General features: G+C 36.7%; 1 protein-coding gene across 2 annotated transcripts in view; it reads left to right on the top strand.

The window, feature by feature from the left end:
- ulk1b (unc-51 like autophagy activating kinase 1) overlaps positions 1–24,212 on the top strand; it is a 42,168-nt gene that overhangs the window by 12,080 nt on the left and 5,876 nt on the right. The window contains exons 6-26 of one of the 2 annotated variants that reach the window (XM_056445932.1): positions 2,657–2,830; positions 3,172–3,245; positions 4,658–4,759; positions 5,713–5,771; positions 5,871–5,953; positions 6,202–6,252; positions 7,308–7,396; positions 8,212–8,380; positions 8,511–8,571; positions 10,298–10,387; positions 12,130–12,264; positions 13,593–13,735; positions 13,838–13,915; positions 15,978–16,207; positions 18,794–18,936; positions 19,202–19,317; positions 22,248–22,370; positions 22,459–22,631; positions 22,752–22,930; positions 23,110–23,228; positions 23,935–24,092. In XM_056445932.1, coding sequence (XP_056301907.1) covers positions 2,657–2,830; positions 3,172–3,245; positions 4,658–4,759; positions 5,713–5,771; positions 5,871–5,953; positions 6,202–6,252; positions 7,308–7,396; positions 8,212–8,380; positions 8,511–8,571; positions 10,298–10,387; positions 12,130–12,264; positions 13,593–13,735; positions 13,838–13,915; positions 15,978–16,207; positions 18,794–18,936; positions 19,202–19,317; positions 22,248–22,370; positions 22,459–22,631; positions 22,752–22,930; positions 23,110–23,228; positions 23,935–24,092 — 2,549 coding nt within the window. The remainder of the gene's footprint in view (positions 1–2,656; positions 2,831–3,171; positions 3,246–4,657; positions 4,760–5,712; positions 5,772–5,870; positions 5,954–6,201; positions 6,253–7,307; positions 7,397–8,211; positions 8,381–8,510; positions 8,572–10,297; positions 10,388–12,129; positions 12,265–13,592; positions 13,736–13,837; positions 13,916–15,977; positions 16,208–18,793; positions 18,937–19,201; positions 19,318–22,247; positions 22,371–22,458; positions 22,632–22,751; positions 22,931–23,109; positions 23,229–23,934; positions 24,093–24,212) is intronic. The other variant, XM_056445933.1, reaches the window with a different exon arrangement.

Below are 24,212 nucleotides of genomic sequence, written 5' to 3' on the forward strand. Positions count from 1 at the left end.
ACCGGTCGGTAGTTTTCAAGTAGCGTTTGATCCAGGTTGGGTTTCTTTAGCAGTGGGGTTACCCTAGCCTGCTTAAATGAAGTAGGGAATAGACCAGAGTCAAGAGATGTGTTAATTATGTGAGTCAGTGTTGGTATGACTGCAGGAGAAATGGCTTGCAAGAGATGAGAGGGAATGGGATCAAGCGGACAGGTGGTTGCATGGCTTGATAGCACGAGATTGGACACCTCAGACTCAGAGAGCTGGGAAAAAGAGGTGAGTGTGTGTGGTGTTGGTGGTTTCTTGTGTGTTTGTTGTAGGTGCAGCAAATTGAGCACTGATTTTTGCAGTTTGGTGCAAAAGAATGTAGCAAAGTCATCAGGAGTGAGTGTGGAGCATGCGGGTGGAGGAGGAGGATAGAGGAGGGAGGAAAATGTTTTAAAAAGCAAGCGAGGATTGGTGGCACTGTTGACTTTCTGACGGAAGTATGTCTGCTTTGCAGAAGTAACCTCAGCCGCGAAAGAAGACAGAAGAGTTTGGTATGTTATGAGCTGTTCAGGATTTTAGTTTTTCGCCAGATTCTCTCAGCAGCCCGAAGTTTTGAGCGATGCTCACGGAGAACATCAGAGAGCCAGGGTGCAGGAGGACTGGCCGGGCTGGCCTGGAAGTAAGAGGACATAGTCTGTCTAGACATGATGCTAGCGTGGAGCAGAGTGTATCAGTGGCACTGTTCGTGTCGAGTGCAGAGAGTTTGCAAGATGGAGGCAGAGAGTTTGAAACAATGGTGGATAGTCTATTGGGTGAGAGAGAGCGTAGGTTTCTGCGAAAGGCAACTAGAGTTGGAGTGTGTGGCGGCTCAGGAGTAATGTGGATGTTGAGAGAGAGAAGGAAATGATCCGATGTTTGTAGGGAGTTACTAGTGTTTGATCAGCGAGGCAATGTCGAGTGTAAATAAGGTCTAGTTGCAGTTCTGAGGAAAAAAAGTCTAAGTTGCAATATATAACCTTTAAATTAAAGATCATAAGACATGATATTAGAAGTGTGTTAAAGGATATAAACTCAAAATTGCAAATAATAAACTTGCAATTCTGAGAAAAATAATTGCAATATAAACTCGGAAGTCCATTCTTTTCCTCTCTATTTTGATTTAACGTCTTGCAATTCTTACTTTTTCCCTTAGAATTGGACATTTTTTCTCATAATTTCATGTTATAAATGCACAATTCTATGCCATCTTGCAATTCGGATGTTATCTTCAGAGCTGTGACTTTATTTGTCACATTTTTGATTATGAATATGATTATTCTCATCCAGTTCTGAGTGTAGTAGTGAGTTTCCATATACTTTCACAAAAATTTTTTTATTCTCATAGTTTATTTCCCTCAGTTCTAACATTTTTATTTCTTCTTAATTCATATGCATTTTGCTTGCTTGCAAGATGAAACGTGTGATATGAGTTTATATCAAAATCTTGCAAAGCAACACTCAGGAAGTTAGACCAGAACAGTTTTGGGTGTGTGTTTGTGTATGTATGTTTTGTTTGAAGTTTGAAGGAAGCTGCAACTGTTGACTGTAGGGTGTGAACTTGTGTTCAGAGGAAGTAATGGTTCTGGAATGTCTAGACACTTATGGAATCTTGACTTTTCAGGTCAAATCAGAAAGAAAAGTTGAATCAGTACAGCACAATGCTTATATGTACAATGTGTTAGTAACTCATTTAAATGTATAGACAACAACGATGCTGTGCTGTCTTGCACTGTGGTCTGGCTGTATGTTAAATTTGCATTCGCTTTGCCTGTGAACATTTGGGTCAGGTGATATAATAGATAGCATTTGATAATATGCTGCTATTTTTGTATTTATTCTGAAATGGCATAAATGGTGATGCATTTTTGAGTTTAAAACTATTAATATTGATCGTTTAACCTAATCATATAAATTAATTTCTACATTGTTTTACTTTCAAATTATTAAAAAAGTTTTTTAATGCATGAAATATATTTTCTTAAGAATGCTTTTTAATTTATAATAACACCATACATTTTGTGTACATATTATAAATTTGTTTTATTAAACATTTTTTCAATCATCAATGCTATTACAACATATTACAATATTCTCTTAAGCAGATTAAAAACAAAATTTAAAATGGTCATTTACTCGTTACTCAAAGGGTGTTTTCTTTTATTGAACACAAGGTAAGATATGCTGAGGAATGCTGAAAAAACAGCTATTAACTCCATAGTAATTTCTGTTCCTGCTATGGATGGCAATTGCTTTTTTCCCCGCACAATTTTTTAGGACCATTAAATGTTAGCAAATGGTGAGGAAAATGTTAATTTGAGATGTCAAATGTTCTCCTCCAAATTTTTCAGAACTGTATGTTGTCAAAAAAGCACACAAAAAAACACAATATTGTTTTATTGTTTTAAGAACCATTGTATAAATGAAAAAAATCACACTTTCTGTAAAAGATTTTCAACACATTTCTAAAGAATAGTTTTAATAACTAAATTCAGAATATTCAAATGAATTTTTATTACCACTATTTTTGCAATATACTATAATATCTAACTAGAATATCCCAAGAAAGAAATTTAATTTAGTTTAGAACCATTAAGTGTGGGTAAATAGTGAGGAAAATGTTCATTTTCAACTCTTTATGAACTCCTTTCAGCAAAGGGCACTTTAAGTGAAGACACCATCCGAGTATTCCTGCAGCAGATCACGGGGGCCATGAGAGTCCTGCAGGCCAAAGGGATCATCCACAGAGACCTAAAACCCCAAAACATCCTCTTGTCCCATCCTGCAGGCCGAAAGTCCCACTTCAACAACACCTGCATCAAGATAGGTGTGTTTGTGTGTGTCTATGTTTAAGCGTCAGGTAAATCATTTATACATTCTCAGCTTTCAAAGCGTCAGAAACTCAAGAGACCACATCCACTTGAGGGCATCTGGCTTTTGCTGATTAAACATTGTTTTGGATGTTTTGTTCAAACTGAATTGCTGTAAGCCAGTGATAGAATTACATTTAGTTATAGGGGAATGCATTACTATTGTAAGTAAAACTAAATATTGACTTCAAAAGTCACTTTGTCATGTCTGCTAGGGATTTAGCAACATGTTTTGTTTTGTGTAAACCTGATTTGTTTCACAAGACTAGTTTCTAAGATCTTATTTGGTTTCTTTTAGCTGACTTTGGCTTTGCGAGGTATCTCCAGAACAACATGATGGCTGCCACACTCTGTGGGTCTCCAATGTACATGGTATAAATGGTTATTTTCTTTTTACACTTTGCATTAGGGCTGTCTGACATAGGCAATTCTCATTTTTGGGAGGGATTTTATTATAGATTTTGTAAATTACTATTGCTATTTTTACTAATGATAATTAAGTAGTATTTTACTGAGTGTGTTTTTGATATAACAAATTAATATGACACTAAGACCACCAGTCGATTCATTGGAAATGAAGCAAGTGTCTTCATGAATTTATTTGAATAATAATTGAATAATTGCCTCACTCAGTTTATCAGTAAGGCCAATAATTCAGGAATGAAATGCAGTAGCATTACTCCGAGATATCAAATGTTCTGCTCCAAATTTTTCAGAACACACACTATTGTTTCTAAAAAGAACGTTGTGTAAGTTTTAATCACATTTTCTGTGAAAGATATTTAACACATTTTTGAACAATAGTTTTAATAACTAATTTAATAATATTTTCTTAGTTATTTTACAAGATGCTAGAGTTTAGCTTAGGGTTCAGTTTAAACGTTTTACCCGGTTAATGAGGTTCTATCCGCTTGTTAAGTGTGATGTCATGCGAAGCGGCTTCCAGGTCCAAGCACTCTATCAAACTGTATGGGGAGACTCAACAAATGGTAATAATAAACGTTTACAAAGTGATGTAAAACTTTCGAAAACCACGATCGCAATATAATATACTGTATATCCATGCCTAATATTCAATTACCAGAAAGTGATAAAATTTTTATAAATTGTTAAAATATTGATGTCTGTGATGCACCAAGTCTAGAGACTGTCATTTACTCCATGATTTTATATAAACTTCACCTTTTTATGTATGATATGACTAAAAGTGGCCATAAACTAATATTTTCTCAATTCAAATGAGTAGTGGCTTGGACCCAGAAACAGTATTTCATACGTCGCGACTTAACAAGAGGATAGGCACGTTAGGTTAATTAGGCAAGTTGTTTGTTCTGTTGCCAATCAAAAATAATAGGTTCCGAAGGGGGCTTGTAATATTTATCTTAGCAGCTTAAAAGATCAAATGATTCCATCCAAGCTAAAAGAAATTAGACTTTCTCCAGAATAAATATAGGAAATACTGTGGAAAAGCTTTCTTGCTCTGTTAGACCTCACATGGGAAATATTTGAAAAAGAGTACACATTTCACAGGAGGGCTAATAATTTTTTCTTCAACTGTAAAACCCATATAGGGATTAAAAACAAAAACCAATATAGGGATTTGCGTAATTGTATTTGATTAGGCTTCATCAAACATTTAATGCTTTCAGACTCTGAAGACAAGTTTCTTTTTTGTGTGTTATTTATTCATTTATTATTATGCAAATCAGTAAAACAACATTTACACCCCTCCTTTGCATATATGAGAATAACTGTGATTGTACTTGTAAAATGCTGTTCACCAGGCTCCTGAAGTTATCATGTCACAAAACTATGATGCCAAGGCTGACCTGTGGAGTATAGGGACCATTGTGTTTCAGTGTCTGACTGGGAAGGCTCCATTTCAGGTATGTTCAATATTGTGAGCAAATGCACTTTGAGTTAACTATATAGTTGTCATTTTAACTCTTGTGTGCTGTTGGGGATGTTTTCATCCACACTGGAGGGATTTTGAGTCTTAATTAGGCCACAGCTTTCTCCGTGTTTCAGCAAATAGATGTAATTTTGGTAACAAATCTTATTTTAACACATATTTTGGGAAAATGCTTTGGAAAAAAAAAAAAAAAAACTGAACGATACACTCATGGCAAATTTACTACCTTTTCATTATGTTTGTGGCTGTTTTTGCTCCCTCCATTGACTTCCATTATAATGACATTTTTTGATTGCAAAGCCATGACACCTTATAATCATGCATTTTTGATTGTTGGTGGTTTTCCCTTTTGGGAAGGGGACAGTTTGTAATTGTTACTGTTGATCATCAGTTGCAGTGCAAGAAAAGCATAGTTTCTGGCTTTTATATGAAGTACTGTGTGTGAGAGAGACCTTTGTGCACTTACCTTGATATGTCTGAGAAAATTAAAACAAGCACTTCAGCTTTCAGAACATAGTAAGTGTATTTATGCACACACACTATTATTTGCTGTTATACACCATAGAACTCCACATAAAAGCCAGAAACTTTTTTTGCACGGGCCTATCTAAAGGGTTAATCCTATCAACTGATTATCAGCAGTAAAAATTATTACAAATTGGACCTCTTGCCAACAGGGAAAACCACCAACACTCAAGAATGCATGATTATATGGTATCAAGGCTTTGCGATCAAAAAAGGTCATTATAATGGAAGTCAATGGGACAAAAACAGCCACAAACATAACTAAAGGGTTGTCAATTTGAACAATACACAAGGGTAGAGCATGATAAATGATGCATGCTTGACAGTAGGAGAATGAAAAATAGATTGAGTTAGAAAATTATTTTCATTGCATTAAGTTAGATTTGATTGTTTTCCCTTCAGGCCAGCAGTCCCCAGGATCTCCGCTTGTTTTATGAGAAAAATAAAACTCTTAGCCCGAAGTAAGTGCATCTCTTATTGACCTTGATGGTTCTGATCGAATTAATGTTCAGACTTATTTAAAATTCTTTGTCTTTGCATTTCTGTCTCTCTCTTTATAGCATTCCCAGAGAAACTTCCAGCCATCTCAGACACCTGCTGCTCGGCCTCTTGCAGAGGAACCATAAGGACCGAATGGACTTCGGTGAGTATCCTTGAGTTGTCCACATTTGAAGTGGATCAAAACATTTCATCAGAGTTGTCCTAAAACGATTGAACAACACTCGTTCTTGTCTTAGGACAATTCTGAAATGATCCACTTCAAATGTTAACCACTGCATGTACACTAGTTGGTGTTTTTATTGGTTAAAATGATAGTTTTGGCTATGATTCTGTCTTTTTCTATTGTGCAGCCATCTTCAGCTGATTGTCAGGCCTTTTCTGTTTTTATAGATGAATTCTTCAGACATTCGTTTTTGGAAGCAAGCTCATCTATGAAGAAGTGTGAGTTATACACAGCTGTTTTAAACAATGCTTTTTGTCAATTTTGAACGGTCAGACAAAGCAAATGCTTGACCTTACCTTCAAAGTCAAGAGGAATATTATTTTAATTTTATTTTCTATGAGCTATGTAGGGTTTTTCTGGTTTGTAAAATCTTAAAAGGTCTTAAAACAGATCAGCAAGTCTTACATTCATATGATCATGGCATTATTTCTCATGATGAATTGTGTCCTTGTGTGTTTTCATTTTAAAATAAAGCACAAGAGCAGTGTAACTTTAGCATTGAATTTCATCATCGTCATCTTTGGTGCCTTCTGTGTTTGTGCCATCGTGCTTGTGAATGAGCTGTATCATTCTGCATCATTCAAGCCATCATTCAGGAATGTGATTGTAGTTTATAATAGCAGATTTGCCTATTTTCTTAGGTCTGTGGGATACAATGTGTAAATAATACAATGATAATGCATGGGTAGTCCTCTAATGTGTGCTTGTCAGGAAGCCAATAGGGAAAAAGATGACTTGTACTTTTGAATTCTGCAACACATGTTGAGTGTGTTGTATCCAAGCATCACATATCTACATCAAGAAAATAGGAAAGTAATAATTATTTCCACACTTAACTGGTTATCATATTTTTGGTCAAATTAATTTAAAAGTAAGTCAGATAATTTTGTTTGTATCTTAAAATATTTTTGTCCAACCATCCATCCATCCATCCATCGCATCTGGCAGTTAATTGTAATTATAACAACACTACAGTCTTTGTAAATTAATATAGAGGGTAGCAAAATTAGCATCATATGTTCTCACAAATTAAAAAAAACATTCTTATCCTATTACCATGCTGTACAAAGGGTCTAAATCAGGATTTGACCACATTTCACTAGTTTAGTAGTTATGACTGAGAGTTATTTTATTGCAATTATTTGTTGGATAGAGTTGAAAAGGTTGAGATGACCTCTAAACTGAGACGCATAGTCATCGCACACCATGGAAAGTGCCATTCGTCTTCCAGCATAATCATTGAATGTGTGTGTGTCTGTATGTATCTTCACAGCTACACCAGTGACCGTAACTTGCTTTCCCAGTTCAGCTTCTGCAAGCTCATGCAGCAGTTCATCTACTTCTCACCTGGCCTCTCCTCCTGTAAGTGTGTCTGTATGTGCGTGAGTGTGTGCGTGTACTTATGTGGTTTATGAGACACAGAAATGTATAATGCCCCCTAGCTGTACTCTATTAAGGTGGTTTACAAGGACACGCCTTGAGTCCTTTTAATTCAATTGCTTAAATCATACTTAACAGTGTTTTGACATGCAAAATTGGGCACTGGTTTCCTGTGAAGGGTGGGTTTGGGGAAGAGGTGGTGTGAGCCCATTTAATAAGCGTTTTTACAGTATAAAATACATTACACATACGGAGAGTCCTTGTAAACTATGTACAGTATACAAGTGTGTGTCTGAGCAATTTATTGGTAAAATCTGTGTCAAATGGTAAATGTCAGGAGTTTGTCGCAGACATAAAGATAAATAAGCAGAGCAGGCAGCTGTCTCATCCAACAAAGACACACTTTCTTAACTTTTTATGGTGGCTTGTAACACTAATCCGTGATAGGAGACACATGTTTATCAGCCATGTAGATTGTGGTATTTTTTGGGTCTCGTGGTATCAGAATGCTGTACAGAGGTCAGGGTTTCAAAAGCAACGATATTATACTGTAATAATCTGTAGTTTGAGTTCTATAAATAGCTATTTATTTAAAGATACTATTTATGGAAAGAAGTTTATTTGCAAGACTGTTTAAGAGTTGGGTTTGGTTGGTTGCATAAATGATAAATGACTATAGATCATGTCAAATAGCTTCATCAGGGCTGTAAACATGTTATGTATACAAGAAATTCAGGAATCAACAGCATACTCTTTATTATGCAACATTTTTTAACTCTGTTTTATGTATTTTTTAGCAATCGCTTGCTGAGATCCAGCAGGTCCGTGCAAAGGCGTTAGCTTCCCCTACCCAGGATTCTCCAGGATATCTGCTGAAAGACTCAGGAGGAGGTGGAGGAGACAGCAGTAGCAAAAACTCATCCTGTGACACTGATGATTTCGTCATGGTTCCAGCTCATTTTCCCAGTAAGCCTGCAAGAAAATTCTCCTTCAAGCTATTTGAATTTTTTTTACACCGCAGAAAATCTGTGATGGTCTTGTTATTGTGGTAATACTGAATATTCATCTTTTTTCCTCTTTCTGTTTGTCTTTATAGGTGAGCTAACCTGTGACATGCCAACTGGAAAGGTTCTCCAGGACAGTTTGATGTATAGCGGGTAAGAGCACGATTTTAATGGTTTACAAATCCCATAAAGACAACCTGTGTCCTGCTTGGTTATACTATTGAATATGACATTTACAAAAAACTCAAAACCATTATAAACACATGGATAGTAAATATGGTTATTATCAAACCATTTACAACACTGTTGTAGTGCGCCAATAAAATAAATCCCACTACACAAACAATTTCTATAGACCGTTGGGTATATATTAGTATTATAGAACTAATATTGTTGATGCAGATTTTAAACTGGCTTGCAACATTATCCTATCATTCTGATAGGATGTTTTAGGGGTCAATAAACATTTCTTAGCACCTGTTTACACCTGGTATTCAGATGTTTTTGTGAATCACAAGCAGCAGCACTAAATAACAGGTGTAAATGGGGTCTAAATTGTTTTGAGTTTGTCTACTTTTGACTACTTCCACAGGTATATGCAAACACATTTGATTATATTGCTTACCCCTGTGAACACTTTTTGTCGAGCAGCCACAAAAGACAGTCTAATCTCCGCCTAAGGCAAATTGTGAAAAAGTGCATCAAAACAAGTTATTCATACTTCACTGAATTGTAAAAAAAAAGCACAGATTATGATGATGATAAATCATTGCTGCTGTGTAACATGACTTGAGTTTGTTTTTTGTTCGATCATAATTTGCGCATTATACTCAGCCCTCCTGTGAAAACGAAATCACAACAAATGTGCTCACAATAATGTATGGTAACACCAGGTGAGAAATTGCCAGGTGCCTGGTGATTATCATTTTTGAAAATGGTTGTGCTGCTTAATATTTTAGGAAATGTTATAATTTTCCCCCTCAGAGAGGAAAATCTTTCAACAAATAGTTCATTTGGAAAAAACGTGTTTATTTGAATTTTTATTTAAAATTATACAGCTTTTATTAGAATTATTAGAGATTTTTTGATATATTTAGTGCATACTTGCTATATATATATATATATATATATATATATATATATATATATATATATATATATATATATATATATATATATATATATATATATATATATATATATATATATATATATATATTTTTATATATATATATATATATATATATATATATATATATAATATAATATAATATAATATAATATAACATAAAATATAATATAACATAAAATTTTATGTAATAATGTAAATAATTTCTTTTAAAAGACAACGGCTTACTGACCCCAAACTTTTTGGTAAAGTCTAGAACGGATACAACTGTGGATACACACATCCATATAGCATATTTTTTGTAAATCTGTACAACAATAATTACTTATTTTAAATGTACTTTGAGGGTCAGGTTTAGGGTTTGGATAGGTGTTAATAAAATACAATTAATGTATAATTTAATAAATAAAATGAATAATAATCAATATAATTACTGTGTTTACATTACTGTAAAGGTTGGGTTTAGGGTTGGGAGGGGGGTAGACGTTAATAAAATACAATTAATATGTAAATATGCAGGTGTATCCCTTCTAGCCACAACAAAACTTTTTTTTTGTGCTGTGATATATGTGATGTATAATAAGGAGCTGTTAAGAGCCTTCACATTGTGTACGCTTTGCACAATTGAAATTTCAGTTTGCTACAATTAAATGGAGTAGATTCCTTGACTAACTAATCACCCTAACATATTTCAGAGTAATGTTTGTCATGAATCCACTGTTAATATTCCCCGTCTGTATCTTGCTGTAGGAGTTCTCTTCTGGCGTCTGGAGGTCAGTGCAGTCAAGGAAAGACTCCGCCACGCTCTCCATCCTTCAGCAGCTCTCCAGGACCCAGCGGGTACGATCTGCCCTTTGAAACAAAAAAGAAAGAAATTAACTACCAAAATAGCTCTCATTTTTTGCAAACAAGTTGGGATGGGCCACAATAGTTGACTAGTCATACAGTAATTTATTTATATTTGTGTTGTTATTTATTTTATTTGTTATTTATTGTTATTTATTTTATTATATTACCTATTATGCTGCATTTTTAAAGATGTAAAATAAGTATCTGCTGTCCCTAGAGTGTGTATGTAAAGTTTCAGCTCAAAATACCCCACAAATAATGTTTTAGAACTTTTAGGCTTTGATCCAAATTGTGCCGTTTTCGGTGACTGTTGCTTTAAATTCAAATGAGATTGTGCTTCTAGCCCGCTTTTCAAAAGGGGGCGGAGCTACAAACACAGATGCATCAGCATAGTGGCAGATTCAAAACAGAACTAACGTTATCTCTGTGAAAAACTGAAAAAGTCAAATGTGGTTTAAAACATTGGTCCCCAACCCTCAGACCAGTACCCCAACCCATTTGTCAATAAATCACCTGAATCCAGCGTGCAAAAAATCAACTGCTGGAGATAACAAATAATGGCAGCCGTTCACATATTGCATCTTTTCCACGTGCAAGTCCGTATTTCACATGGAGGCATGTGCATATTGGGAGCGACACGCACAGCGCCTTCCAGGCCCACTCAGTTAAAACATATTGAGAATGCCGCGAGCGCACCAAATCACATGACAAGAACTGACCGAACAGCTTCTTATTTTGTATTGAATATATACATTTTGGTAGACTAATCATCTCAGACGAACACTGCAGTGCTTTTTAATTTTCTCAATAAATAAAACTTGGAAAAAAAAGGTTGCAGCAACATTTTGTTTGTCTGCGGTGATAAAAAAGTGAGGACCACTGGTTTAGAAGAAGGAAATCTATGGAGACTGCAGTGTTCATTTGTGCATCCTAAACCTCTTAGTCGCTGACATTATCTTCAGCTGGTATGATGCTAAAATGCTCAGCTGCTTCTCACTCAGGGCTGTCTATGCTAATGAGGCAGAGATCGTTACTGATGGGTGGGTTTTCCACCATCTGATGACAAAGGGACAATGTCAACCAAAGTGTTTCTGCAGTTTTTATCAAGTGTGATTATAAAAAAGTATAATAAAGTAATTTGTATCATTTAAAGGCTGGCTGTATTCACACAGTTACCACACAACTGTGTTTAAACCCCTTATAAAGGGTGATGTTTTGCCTTTAAATTCACACATTAAGATTCACACAACCCACCAGTGCATTTTCTTAATATATTATTTTTCTCACTTTTTTGTTGTTATGATAAGAAACAATAAGCAGTTTTTGGCGGCATATTTTTACATCCAAGACTTCCTCTACTGTCTAGCTAATATTTTCAGTGTTTGGTTTCTGGGTCATTGAAGATCGGGGCCTTCGCCTCAAGGGAAATGAGTCCCAGATTGGCTTGAGAATTGCATCTTTGATGGGCACAGCTCGTCCTGTTCTCCTCCATTATTAAACACGGCCCATGAAAGCCACAGCCACACACAATAGACAGCAACTCCCAGCATCTGCGTCTTACTGTTTAGCTTTTTTTTTTTTAAATGTGATTTGATACTTGAAATGTTTTTATCGATCAGGAGCTGGAAGGTATATTGATGGCTGCTCTTTTATGCCTTCCCTGTCCTTATTTCTGTTTAATCACTCCATTTCTTTGGCTTTGCCTTTACTTTTGATTTCCGGCTCATTCTCAGCAGGCCGAGTGAGTTTTCTGGGAGTAACTATGGCAACTATGGGCAGTCTGTACCCATTCCAGTGCCCACACAGATTCACAACTACCAGCGCATGGAGCAAAACTTCCAGTTCCCAGGTCAAGAGGGTTCTCCAAGGTGAGTGAAGGCACATCTCATCAAGCAACATCAAACATTTCCCTAGAAATTCAGAAGTAATTGTTTGAATTGAATTGGCCATGCAGTACAGGGAGGAAAATTAATTTACTGAATTTTAAGGTAATGGCAATCTCAGTTATGCATCAGACTTTTTATTTTTATCCAACATGTTTTGCAGCAAATCGAATAATAACATCATAAATTATTCTCTTGTATGTAATTATAATAATGCTTTTCTCAGCTAATGAAATGTATTTATTTACCTCTCTGAAATTCTGTGTTGTAGCCCTCAATACTTTAGTATACTCTTTTATTTTTGCCTAAACCAGACCACAATATGTAGGGATGTCCAGATCGGATCATGTGATTGTAAATCGGTCATATGGTTTCAGAATCGGATGTTACATCCCGATCAGGACTCATATATATATATTTATTTCTCATTATTTTTTTTAAACATCTATAATTTTGCAGTGGCACAGAGTTAGACCTGTTTCTTGACTTCACGCAGAAACAGCAATGCATGCGGCATGACATCACTTTGTTGCAGAGACGCTATTGGTTTGGTTAAATACCAACAAAGTAGAACACGGAAGCAACTTGAAATGGAAAGCATGAGTATGTCTGTGGTCTAGAGGTATTTTAAAGTTGATGACGACAACATTGCCATTGCAAGCAACATTGTGAGAAATGTAATTTTGGCATTGCAAGAGGTGGAAAGGAAAAGGCTACATTTAACACAACAAAGTGGCCGTCTTGCCACTATTTCACAGAGAAAGCTCTGCCAGCCCTTAATAAGAAGCTTTCTGACGAACTTCTTGTCCTGTTATAAAATGTACCCCATGTTTTGTTCACCACAGACATTTGGAGTTTGTCCTTAGCTCCCATGTCTCTACCAAGCCTTACCACACATTGGATTGACTCCATCTTGGATCTGTTTCTTCACTCTTCTTTATTCTTTTTTGATGTATTGTAAAAGTATTGAATCTGGTTTCAGTATTGGTAGATACGGGTAGAGTCGGATTTGGACTCGAGGGCAAAAAAACCTGATCAGGACATCTCTAACAATACGTCTAACGCATTGTTTTGACTCTATAAAACAAATATTCAAACTTAATTCTAAGTGTTTTCATTTTCTGTTGTTGTTCTTAAAATAAAGGTTAATTTATTCTATATAATAAACATTCTGGAAACACCCACAAAGTTTTTTTTATGTAATATAATTATATATAAATGTCATATTTCCTTATTATTCCAAACGTGCAGATTTTCAATCAACTTTGTTTCAGGTGATTTGGAGTTTAAATATCTTTTTCTTTCCGGCACAGATCTGGCATGGCTCAGAGATGCAGTAGCGGGAGTTCTTTGGTCTGCGGAAGGACAGGGCCTTCTCCTCCACGGTCTGGTTCTGCTGTCATGTCCCGCAGGCTTTCCACAGGAGGCAGCAAACCCTTCCAGCTCTCTCCACAAGGTGAGTGCTGCTTTATTTTGCCTAAACTATTGCTAAAGACTATCCATGTGGGGTTTTTTTTAACAAACTCTCTACCTCTCTGCTCTCCTTTTGTCTTAAAAGTGGGCACCATTCCTGAATTGCCAGGCCAAGTTTGCCCAGTGAGTGCAGAAGTGGGTCACAGGGGCTCTCGTGGTGGAGGTAAAATACTTCCTACGTTTAATAGACTTCTGTTGTTGTTGTACTTGTTTTAAATGGACATTTGGACATTGTTTCATATCCCTATATACAGTTGAGGGCAAAGTTATTCACACTTATGTGTCAAGTAATATTTAACGGAGCAAGGACATTTTCACAGTATTTCCTATAAAAAAAAGATTTATTCTAGATAAAGTCTTATTTGTTTTATTTTTCCTGAAATAAAAACAGATTAATTTTTTTTAAACCATTTAAGGTCAATATTATTAGCCCACTTAAGCAATATATATATTTTTTCAATTGTCTAGACTAGAGAACAAACCATTGTTAAACAATGACTTTGCTAATTACCCTAACTTGCCTAGTTAACCTAATTAACCTAGTTGAGCCTTTAAATAGCACTTTAAAAGCCCATTTCTACTGAGTGGTACGGTACGGGTCACCTTTATCAAATCTTCACCAGCACACGTTGAAGCTGGTGTTGTGACGTTAACCTCTTGTTCCGTCATTTCTGAGTTCATAATAGTCCAAAAGGAGATGATAATAGTTAAACATGGCAGTTTGTTCATGTTTTAGGTTGCTGAAAGGATCATTTGTTTTTTCGCACTTCACTCTCACGTTTGTCTGATTCTGAATAAATCGGATGTCAGAAGCACTTCAATAATCATGTGCACGTTATTATCATCAGCGCAAGAAGTTCCTTATTTCTAATATAAAGACATGTAGCAAGCTCTCTGGAGAAAGTGAAACCACTCGCGCTGTTAGACGGGCTCGTAAAACAACAGGTCACAGCAGATTTTGTTCTTCTTGGCTTTGTGGCTGTTCATCAAGACTGTGACAAGGTTTGTTTAAACTCTCGTTGACCATGGCTCGTTATTATATATATATATATATTATTACGGTGTAATGTCTCGCCTGTGTTTTTAAAAATGGCCCTACCTTTGTTTTCATTCTCCTGCTTGTCCACGAGTGAATGACATATCTCTGTAAACCAATAGCATTCAGCTACACGTCTAGGTCCGCCATTTGGTACCCTTTTGTCATGCTAGGTGCCCTTTGCAAATGGTACTCAAAAAGTGGTATGCTTTGCTTTATGTTACCTTTTGACAGTGGAAACGACCATAAAATCATACGGAACCGAGCCGTACCATACCACTCAGTGGAAACGGGCCATAAACTGAATACTCGTATCTTGAAAAAGATCTAGTAAAAACGATGTACTGTCATCATAGTAAAGATTAAAAAAAATCAGTTATTAGAAATTAGTTATCAATTATGTTTAGATAAGATCTTCTCTCCTTTAAACAGAAATTGTGGAAAAAAATATAAAAGAATTCTTCCAATAATCCTGACTTCAACTGTATATCCCCATATCTCTATAGAAAACCCCATTCCTTTCATACATTCATTTCATCCATAGGGAAATTGATTTTAAGTAGTAACTGATGAACCTTTGAAGAAAGGCATGTTGTGAGCCCTGAGGTTAAAAGATTGAATATGCCTTTGCTAATTTCGCATTAATCCGTTTGTGTTTGTAAAACAGTGTAATAATTTAATTAGTGGTACAGAAACTCCATTATTAGCTTCGCCTACTCCCATAAAGCATAGCAAATGACATTATCAAGTCTGTCTCGCTATACTCTCAGAATACTTAAGTATTTGAATATGTTGGTGCCGATAGCCTGCTGGGAAGCATGCCAAAACATAGTGCATCTGTAACCCGGGGTGTCCCGAGTTAAATCACGGCCCTTCCTCTCTCCAACTTTGCTTCTTATATATACACTGTCTATTTATAATCAAAGCAAAAAGGGCCAAAAATGTGTGTATATATTTATTTTTTTAAAGTTTAAATCAATGTTGCCAATGCCATGATTACCATTTTAGCTGTGGGTTTGATTCATGGGTTAAAATGTTTTAACCGACCCAAAAGGAAAATGGTTTCAGAACCAGTGCTACTGAAAAAGCACAAAAAGTACACCGTTCTGCATATCCTGTACTTCTATAACAAAAAATTATGTTTTTTCGAATGGCTTATCTTGCACTCTTTATGTCTGTATGTGTTCAGAAAGCAAGACTTGGCCTCAGCAGCAGGGTCTGGGCACGCGGCTCAACAGCGCCCCCTGTTTGCTGGAGGCGGCTGGTGGCTGCAGGCAGAAGATCAGAAAGCAGCACTCAGATCCAGTGGTAGCCCCTCAGGCAAACGTGATGCCCTTCAGGACCCTGCACTCCTCACCCAGGCTCAGTGAACTTATGCAACGCAACCCCCTACCAACCATCCTGGGTTCTCCTTCAAGAGTAAGATTTAATTCTCTCTGTACATGTCCATGATCTTGTCGTATATACATTACACAAGAGAAGTCAGGGGTCAGGTTTCCCAGTGATGGGTTACAGAAAGGCATCTGCTGCATGAAACATATGCTGGACAATTTGGTGGTTCATTCTACTGTGGCGACCCCTGATTAATAAAGGGATTAAGCAGAAAATAAAATGAATGAATGAATGAATGAATGAAGGGGTCAGTCATTTTTCTTTTTATATCAGGTCTTAAAAACTACTAAAAATTGATAAATCAATTTAGAAATTTAAGGCCCTGAAAAAGTATTAAAAAGTATGTAATGCTATTTTATAAGGTATTAAATTCGGTGCAAAAGTTTATCTGAATTTAAGAAATATTTAAAATAAAATATATTTAAAGAAATATTTAAAATAATGAAAAAAATGTAATAAAGTTGCAAGTAAAAAAAGAAAAGAAAAGAAAGTATCAAACAAATATTAGTTCAACTCGGGGGTAAGGGGATGATAGTGAAGCCAAACAAAAGAAAGAATTATAACAAAACAATTCTAACTCATGAATAACCCCGTTACCTCGCTAGAAAGTATATGCAAATAAAAGAAAAGTCTTCAGTGCAGTGCGCCGTATTCTTCCCTATTCTCAACAGTAGATTAAATAAAAAAAGATGGCATTCACCTTTTACTTTGTGTATCTAACAATAAATTTCCTCAATTCAATTCACCTTTATTTGTATAGCGCTTATACAATGTAGATTGTGTCAAAGCAGCTTCACATAAAAGGTCACAGTAAATAGGAACAGTGTAGTTCAGTTTTTAGTGTTTAAGTTCAGTTCAGTTTAGCTCAGTTCAGTGTGGTTTAATAATCACTACTGAGAGTCCAAATACTGAAGAGCAAATCCATCGATGCGCAGCTCTACAGATCCTGAACCATGCAAGCCAGTGGCGACAGCGGAGAGGGAAAAAAAAACTTCACTAAAGGCGGAAGTGAAGAAAAAAAACCTTGAGAGAAACCAGACTCAGTTGGGCACGACCATTTTAATTTCTCCGCTGGCCAAACGTCTTGTGCAGAGCTGCAGTCTCAGTGGCGGAGGCTGGAAGCTGGCCTCAGCGAAGACTCGTCTGTCTCTGGAGCGTCATAGGAAACAGTCTCATGTTCTCCACTCTTCCATGACCATCGCAGTAGTTGTTCTGGATTCGGCCAGGTCCAGGATATGGAAACCTTGGGATCATCTCGTCGTTGGTCTTGGATCGAATCAGTGACTCTGCATAGTCTGGGGGCCTCGGGAAGAGTATCCCCAGGTGGAAATGGAGAATAAAGAAAATAATTAGCGTAGCTGATGTTCATAGTGTATATCAGCAAGATGCATAACCTGTGTGGAAGCCCCCTAAGTGGTGCACTAAGTGTATGCTTTACTGAACAGATAGGTCTTTAATCTAGTTTTGAATTGGGAGAGTGTGTCTGAGCCTCGGACGTTATCAGGAAGGCTATTCCAGAGTTTAGGAGCTATAAATGAGAAGGCTCGACCTCCTTTACTCGACTTTGCTATTCTAGGTACTACCAGAAGCCTATTCCTACGTGTTTGCATGGTGGAAGTCGTACGACATCTTCCCTATCCACCTTACTCTAAAGAAAAGAGTGAATTTGATGAGAGATTAAGCTCAGTATGACTGGAAAGAGCTGGGCCAACAAAGTAACAAACAGATCAAACCAAATAACAATGTACAAAAATCACAGAACTCTCAAAGTGGGCAAAAGTGGTGCAAAATATTTTTACCCACATGACAGTTAAGCAAAAACAACTAAAATCAAAATCATGTCAGCAAAAACACACAAAAACGAGAGCAAAGGAAAATTGCACTTCCTCTCAGTTCTTCCTGGCGTCCTTTTTCTATGACCATGCCACATCGGTCTCCTGACCAATCAGCTGTCGCGATGGGAGACCAAACAGAAATAACAGGCACAGAGAAGGAGAGAGAGTCAGGAAGAATACAACCAATATACGGCTATGGCTATATTTCCTTACTATTATTATTATTATTATTTCCTAAAAGAAAGAATTGACTTGGAATTTTCACAGTATTTCCGATAATATTTTTTCTTCTGGAGAAAGTTTTATTTCGGCTAAAATAAAAGCGGTTTAAAATTTTTTTTAAGGTCAGTATTATTAGCTCCCTTAAGCAATATATATTTTTTGATTTTCTACAGAACAAACCATTGTTTTACAGTGACTTGCCTAATCACCCGAAGTTCCCTAGATAACCTAATTAAGTCTTTAAATTGCACTTTAAGCTGAATACTAGCATCCTGAAAAATATCTTATAAAATATTATGTACTGTCATCACGGCAAAGATAAATGAAATCAGTTATTAGAAATTATTTATAAAAAATTTTATGTTTAGAAATGTGTTGGAAAAAATATTGTCTCCTTTAAACAGAAATTGGAGAAAAAAATATAAAAGAATTACAATTGAACTGCAGGGCTTATAATTCTGACTCCAACTGTATGTACTGTCTGTGCATTGCAAAATGCATAAATATCAAAGAATAACAAATAATGTAAAAATATCCTCTCCTTTCTCCCTCTCAGGCCATGCCCCCGTTTGAGTTTCCCAAGCCTCCGAGTTCCCCAAACATGGTCACATTTTTGACCCAGCAAGGCCTCAGAACAGCTCAGGGAGAGCCTAGTTTGTCACCTGCCTACCAGCCCGAGGAGAGGAAAGGATTTGGGAGGTAAGAGAAGAAGAGTTGGGTGGATTTTTCACCACTACAAACCTTGTAAAAAAAATTGTAAACTTCTTTGCTGTTTGCATAGGCAGAGTTGTAAACTAATTGTAACCTCTTAAATTACTTGTAAGCTCTTTGAAAAAGTTAGTCTGCTTATCTCATTTTGGAACAGTACTATTAATTATATTGTAAAATGTCTGTATTTCAAATGTTTTCATATTTCCTTGTCTTGTGTTCTGTCTTTTGACATAATTTTTTCTTCCTGTGACAGGTCTCAAAGCGCTGGCCGCCTGTCTGATGTGCTGCTGATGGCAGCATTTGGAGGACCGAGAGGAGAACGAGGCAGCATGGAGAATCTCAACACTGACAGAGCCATCGACATCACAGGTCCGCTATTTAAAATAACTTGTTATATATTATTATTATATATTGTTAATGTTAGCCCTGGCTGGGTCAGTTGGCAGTTTGTATGTTCTCCCTGTGTTTGCGTGGGTTTCCTCCGGGTGCTCCGGTTTCCTCCGGGTGCTCCGGTTTCCCCCACAGTTCAAAGACAGGCACTATAGGTGAATTGAATAAACTAAATTGGCCGTAGTGTATGTGTGTGAAAGAGTGTATATGTCTGTTTCCCAGTGCTGGGTTGTGTCTGGAAGGGCAACCGGCATCAATAAATTGGTAGTTCATTCCGCTGTGGCAATACCTGATTAATAAAAGGACTAAGGCGAAAAGAAAATGAATGAATAGCATAGATGTTAATCCAGGAACATTGTCCTACTTGGTGAAATTAGGTTGGCGTAGCAACAATTAAAAGGAAATTTCATAGCACGTCGCTTCCTGCTTCTGTTCTGAAAGCCACTGCCGCTGAAGAGAGGGTAAAACGTCTGGTACACAAGCGGCTCTCCCTCGGGAAGCCAATACGGAAGCAACTGAAACTGCAATTCATGAAAATTCCGCTAGTCCTGGCTCCATAATAGACCAAATTTCAATTGAGCCCACTGTTAGAATGGCCAACATTACATCAGAAAAAAGGTGTTTACAGCCTGGTACAAAGAACGATTTTGGTTTATATAGCTAATATTACCCTTCATGATAACTGTGAGGGGTGAATTTTTTTGTAATTCATCCGTTTCCTTTATATTAGGTTATATTATGTTTGCATAATTAAGGGCGTGGCCACTTGAGTTACAGCTAGGTCTTGCTGTTCGCCGTCACTTCACCTCAGCTGACTCCGGCAGATTAGCCATATTCATCATATTTTTGTGTTGTTTTATGTGGCTTTACACAGTCAGCTGCCTTTTGGACTTATTTCTTACAATTACCAGATAATATGGCATGCTCTGTGCACTTAATTGTGCTCACAAACCATTCATGTGGCCTCGTTTCCCATGTGAGTAAAGTTATATACTTATATACCATCTCTATAAATGTATTTGTTATATTTAAGATTATTTATCATTTATAATGTTCTTTAGACCTGTAATGCACCCCAGAATGTGACAGATTGATTAGCTGTAGGATCTAGATCAGTCATCTGAAGCATTATCATACAGTGTTATGTCTGGATTTCATCAATAGCCTTGCATTTACTAACACAATACTTTATATCTGAAGTATTTGGATGTAATTCGCGTTTTCCTCCGGTAGAAAAACGTCATAAGAACAATGTTTAGTGGCTCAATGTGTTACAACATTGTTTTTAAAAGTCTAAACACTTAATAAGTCTAAACTTGTGGTCAGAATAAAAACAAGTCACGGCCAATAAAGTATTAAGCGTTTTCCCAAAGTAAAGTCCGTCTAAGCCAGGTTCAAGCAAAATGCCAGCAGGTGTCTGTAGCTACGCTCACTCTCCGCCTCTTTGATCTTGTTTGGTATCCCGCCATGGGTGCGATGACACGCGAACAAAATGGCAACGGTTGGCTGCGCCTACTTGTAGCTTCTTTTGCAGTGTTCAGAAACCTATGGGTGACGTCACGGATACTACGTCCATATATTTTACAGTCTATGGTGCTACAGCATAGCCCTATTTTTCACCCGCTTTTCTCTTTCAATTAAAAAAAGCAGTTTTGACCTGTGATCTCAGAGATGCATTTATATCAGAGGTTTTGGCATTTTTAAAAATGGTCATTTATCTATGTCAGGAGTTCTCTGGGTGCTTTCACACCTAGACTTTTGTTTCGGAACCTGGCGCGTTACCCCAGTTAGCGTGGTTCCGTTTAGAAACTTTGCCGTGTGAAAGCGAACCGTACAAAGTGCAACATTGTAACAATTTTAATTACTCTTTCGGAAGAAAACAGGTGTGAAAGCACCCTCAATTTCCTGGATGTCCAGTGTCCTGCAGATTTCAGCTCCAACTTCCCTCAACACACCTACTACAAGGGTGTTTCTAGAAAGCCTAGTAAGAGCTTGATTAGCTAGCCCAGGTGTGTCTGATTGGGGTTAGAACTAAATTATGCAGGACCGAGATTGAGAACCCTCGATCTATATGCTTTTTAAAAAAAATCCTTTTATTTTATCACATTAGGTTAAACTAAATGGAAGTGTTTCCCCGACAACGAGCAAATCTGAAATAAGTACAGACCGGTACACAGTGCTGTCGATGAAAGGGAACTGCTGTTCAAGCTGTTTTCATATTGTAATATAATGCATTTTTTTGTCACTTTAAAGTAAGGATGCATGATATTGGGAAAAAAACAGACATTACGATATTTTGTTTGTCTGTGATGTATGTATATATATATATGTATATATATATATATATATATATATATATATATATATATATATATATATATATATATATATTGAAATATGAAAATAATTTCACAACATTGGAAAGAATTCATAGTTTTAGATCAATTTGGATCAGTTTGTAGGGAAATTAATCATGCATAAACATAAAACAAAACTAATTACAAGCATAGATGGATACAACAGAATAAAGATGCAAATGAAATAAACCATGTTTTAGGGTTTTCTGTGGAATCTGACAGTATTTAGGTACAAAAAATCAATAATCATACATAAAATAAGACTGTATAGTCTTCATTGTATAGATAATAAAATACAAATAATCGTTGTGAAAGCTTCAAACTTCCTGCACAGTCACAGGTCTTAAAAACACATCTAAATAAAAATCTCTTTACTCTGCAATTATATTTATACACAATTAATTACACTCCACAATTATAATCCCAACTCAACATTGCAGCTCCTGCGATGTGACTATTGCAGAATCATACATTGCCATATCGATTCTAAAAAGATATTTTGTGCAGCGCTAATTGAAATGCAGATTCTTATTCTTGTTTTTCTTCTCTCAGCGCCACCTGGTGGTGGGGGCATCGTGGTGGGCTCAGGTAGCCCTGCTCGAGTGGTGTTCACCATTGGTTCTCCACCCAGTGGAGGGACACCTCCGCAGAATTCTCGCTCAAGAAAGCTCTCTGGTTAGTTCATTTATTCCTCTCCAGTTCTGATTCATTTAGATTCCTCAGAGTAGCTCTGACCCTGAACCCTTTCGGTGCTCCACCACAGCAGGCTCTTCAAGCTCCGTTAGTCCAGTAGGCTCTCTCACCAGCCGCTACACACAAGTAGGCAATTACATGGATGGCTATGAGGGATCTTCGAGTCCCCGCTACGGTTTCTCTGACCCCATCTCAGCCGTGACTTTTGAAGCCCCTGAACTACCAGAGGAGACCCTGATGGAAGTAAGCACCAAATTAGCTGCGTAATAATAATAATACAGTAATGCATTTTTCTTTTATTGCCAGACGCATTATTGCAAAGTGATTTATGAGTGTAACACCACACTTCTCTCTCGTCTGCAGCAGGAACACACAGAGACTCTTTGCAGGCTTCGCTTCATGCTGGACTTTGCTCGCTGTATGGTGGAGGTAGCAGGAACTCGGAGTGGAGAGATGGCCCAGACTGAGCTCTCCTCCACCAGCCTGCTCCAACAACAGAGCCTGATGGCCGACCAGATCAGCTCTCTGAGTCGAGAGTGGAGGTGAGCAGATCTTTCTAGGAATGGATGGTACTGGATATTTATTCTAGACTTTTTGACTGCAGAAGTGTATGCAAACTGTGTGTCATTATTGTTTTGTAACTGTTTATTAAAACATCAATTAGGACTGACTAAAGATCTGTCTTCTGGAGTGTTGTTAAATTAAAAGTGTAATGTTGCAGTTATGCTGAGCAGTTGGTGCTTTACATGAAGACTGCAGAGCTTCTGTCATCTTCACTACAAACAGCCATGGAAGGAATCAAGCAGGGAAAATTGTACCCCTCAAGCACCGTTAAACAAGGTCAGCAGTTCCGACACGCCATCTTCTCTTCATCATAGTAAAGCACAACTGTGGCCATGTTCTTTGAAGAACTGTTTCCATACATTTTCTTAATAGACATTCATCTTTCTCAACAGGTTCATATATATGAACAAAATTGTTGGTATGCTTCCATTGAAGACAGTAAAACCCACAGGTCACTGAAATAACTTGAAACTGATAACGATTAATTAAAAATGACTGAAAATAAACTAATAAAATCAGATATTGCTTTCGAATTGTGTTTCCACAAATACAAACTTATGAAACTGGCCTGGACAAAAAATGAAGGGTACCAACAATCGTGTCCACATCTATGTAAGTTTAAATCTACCTGACAAAAAGGGATGAAAGCCACTTTGTTTAACAACTTAAAAAAAAAAAGAAAAATTATCATTGTTTTTATATGTTAATTTAATATAATGCCATTTGGGCACATCATGTTTGCTTAAAATGATTGTGTTTTTCGTATATGTTACTTAATAATAATAATAATAATAATAATTATACCACATAGAATATTCAACTTCAACTAATCGTGACCAACTGTAGTTCTCCCATTAAGCAGATCAGCTTGTACATACATATTGCTTATTACATATTGTACGTACATGCATGCATATTCATTGATAATGTACATACAGTTAAACTAAGGCGGTGTTTACACTATGACGTTTGTTTTTCTCAGTGGTCAGGAGGCTGAATGACCTGTACAAGTCCAGCGTGATGTCCTGTCGATCTCTGAGCAATCAGCTGGAGCGATTCTTCTCCCGAAAACATAAACTCATGGACCACATCAACAGCATCACTGCAGAAAGGCTCCTCTTCGGCCACACTGTGCAGATGGTGAGACCATATAGCCTAGACATGACAAAGAATGTCTTGGAAATTCATGAAGATGTTAAATGTGTATCTTGTATTATATCTATGTTGTAAGTGTTTTTGCTGATGCCTTGAGAATTTCAG

This window comes from Danio aesculapii, chromosome 21 (genome assembly GCF_903798145.1).
Source record: "Danio aesculapii chromosome 21, fDanAes4.1, whole genome shotgun sequence".
NCBI lineage: Eukaryota > Metazoa > Chordata > Actinopteri > Cypriniformes > Danionidae > Danio > Danio aesculapii.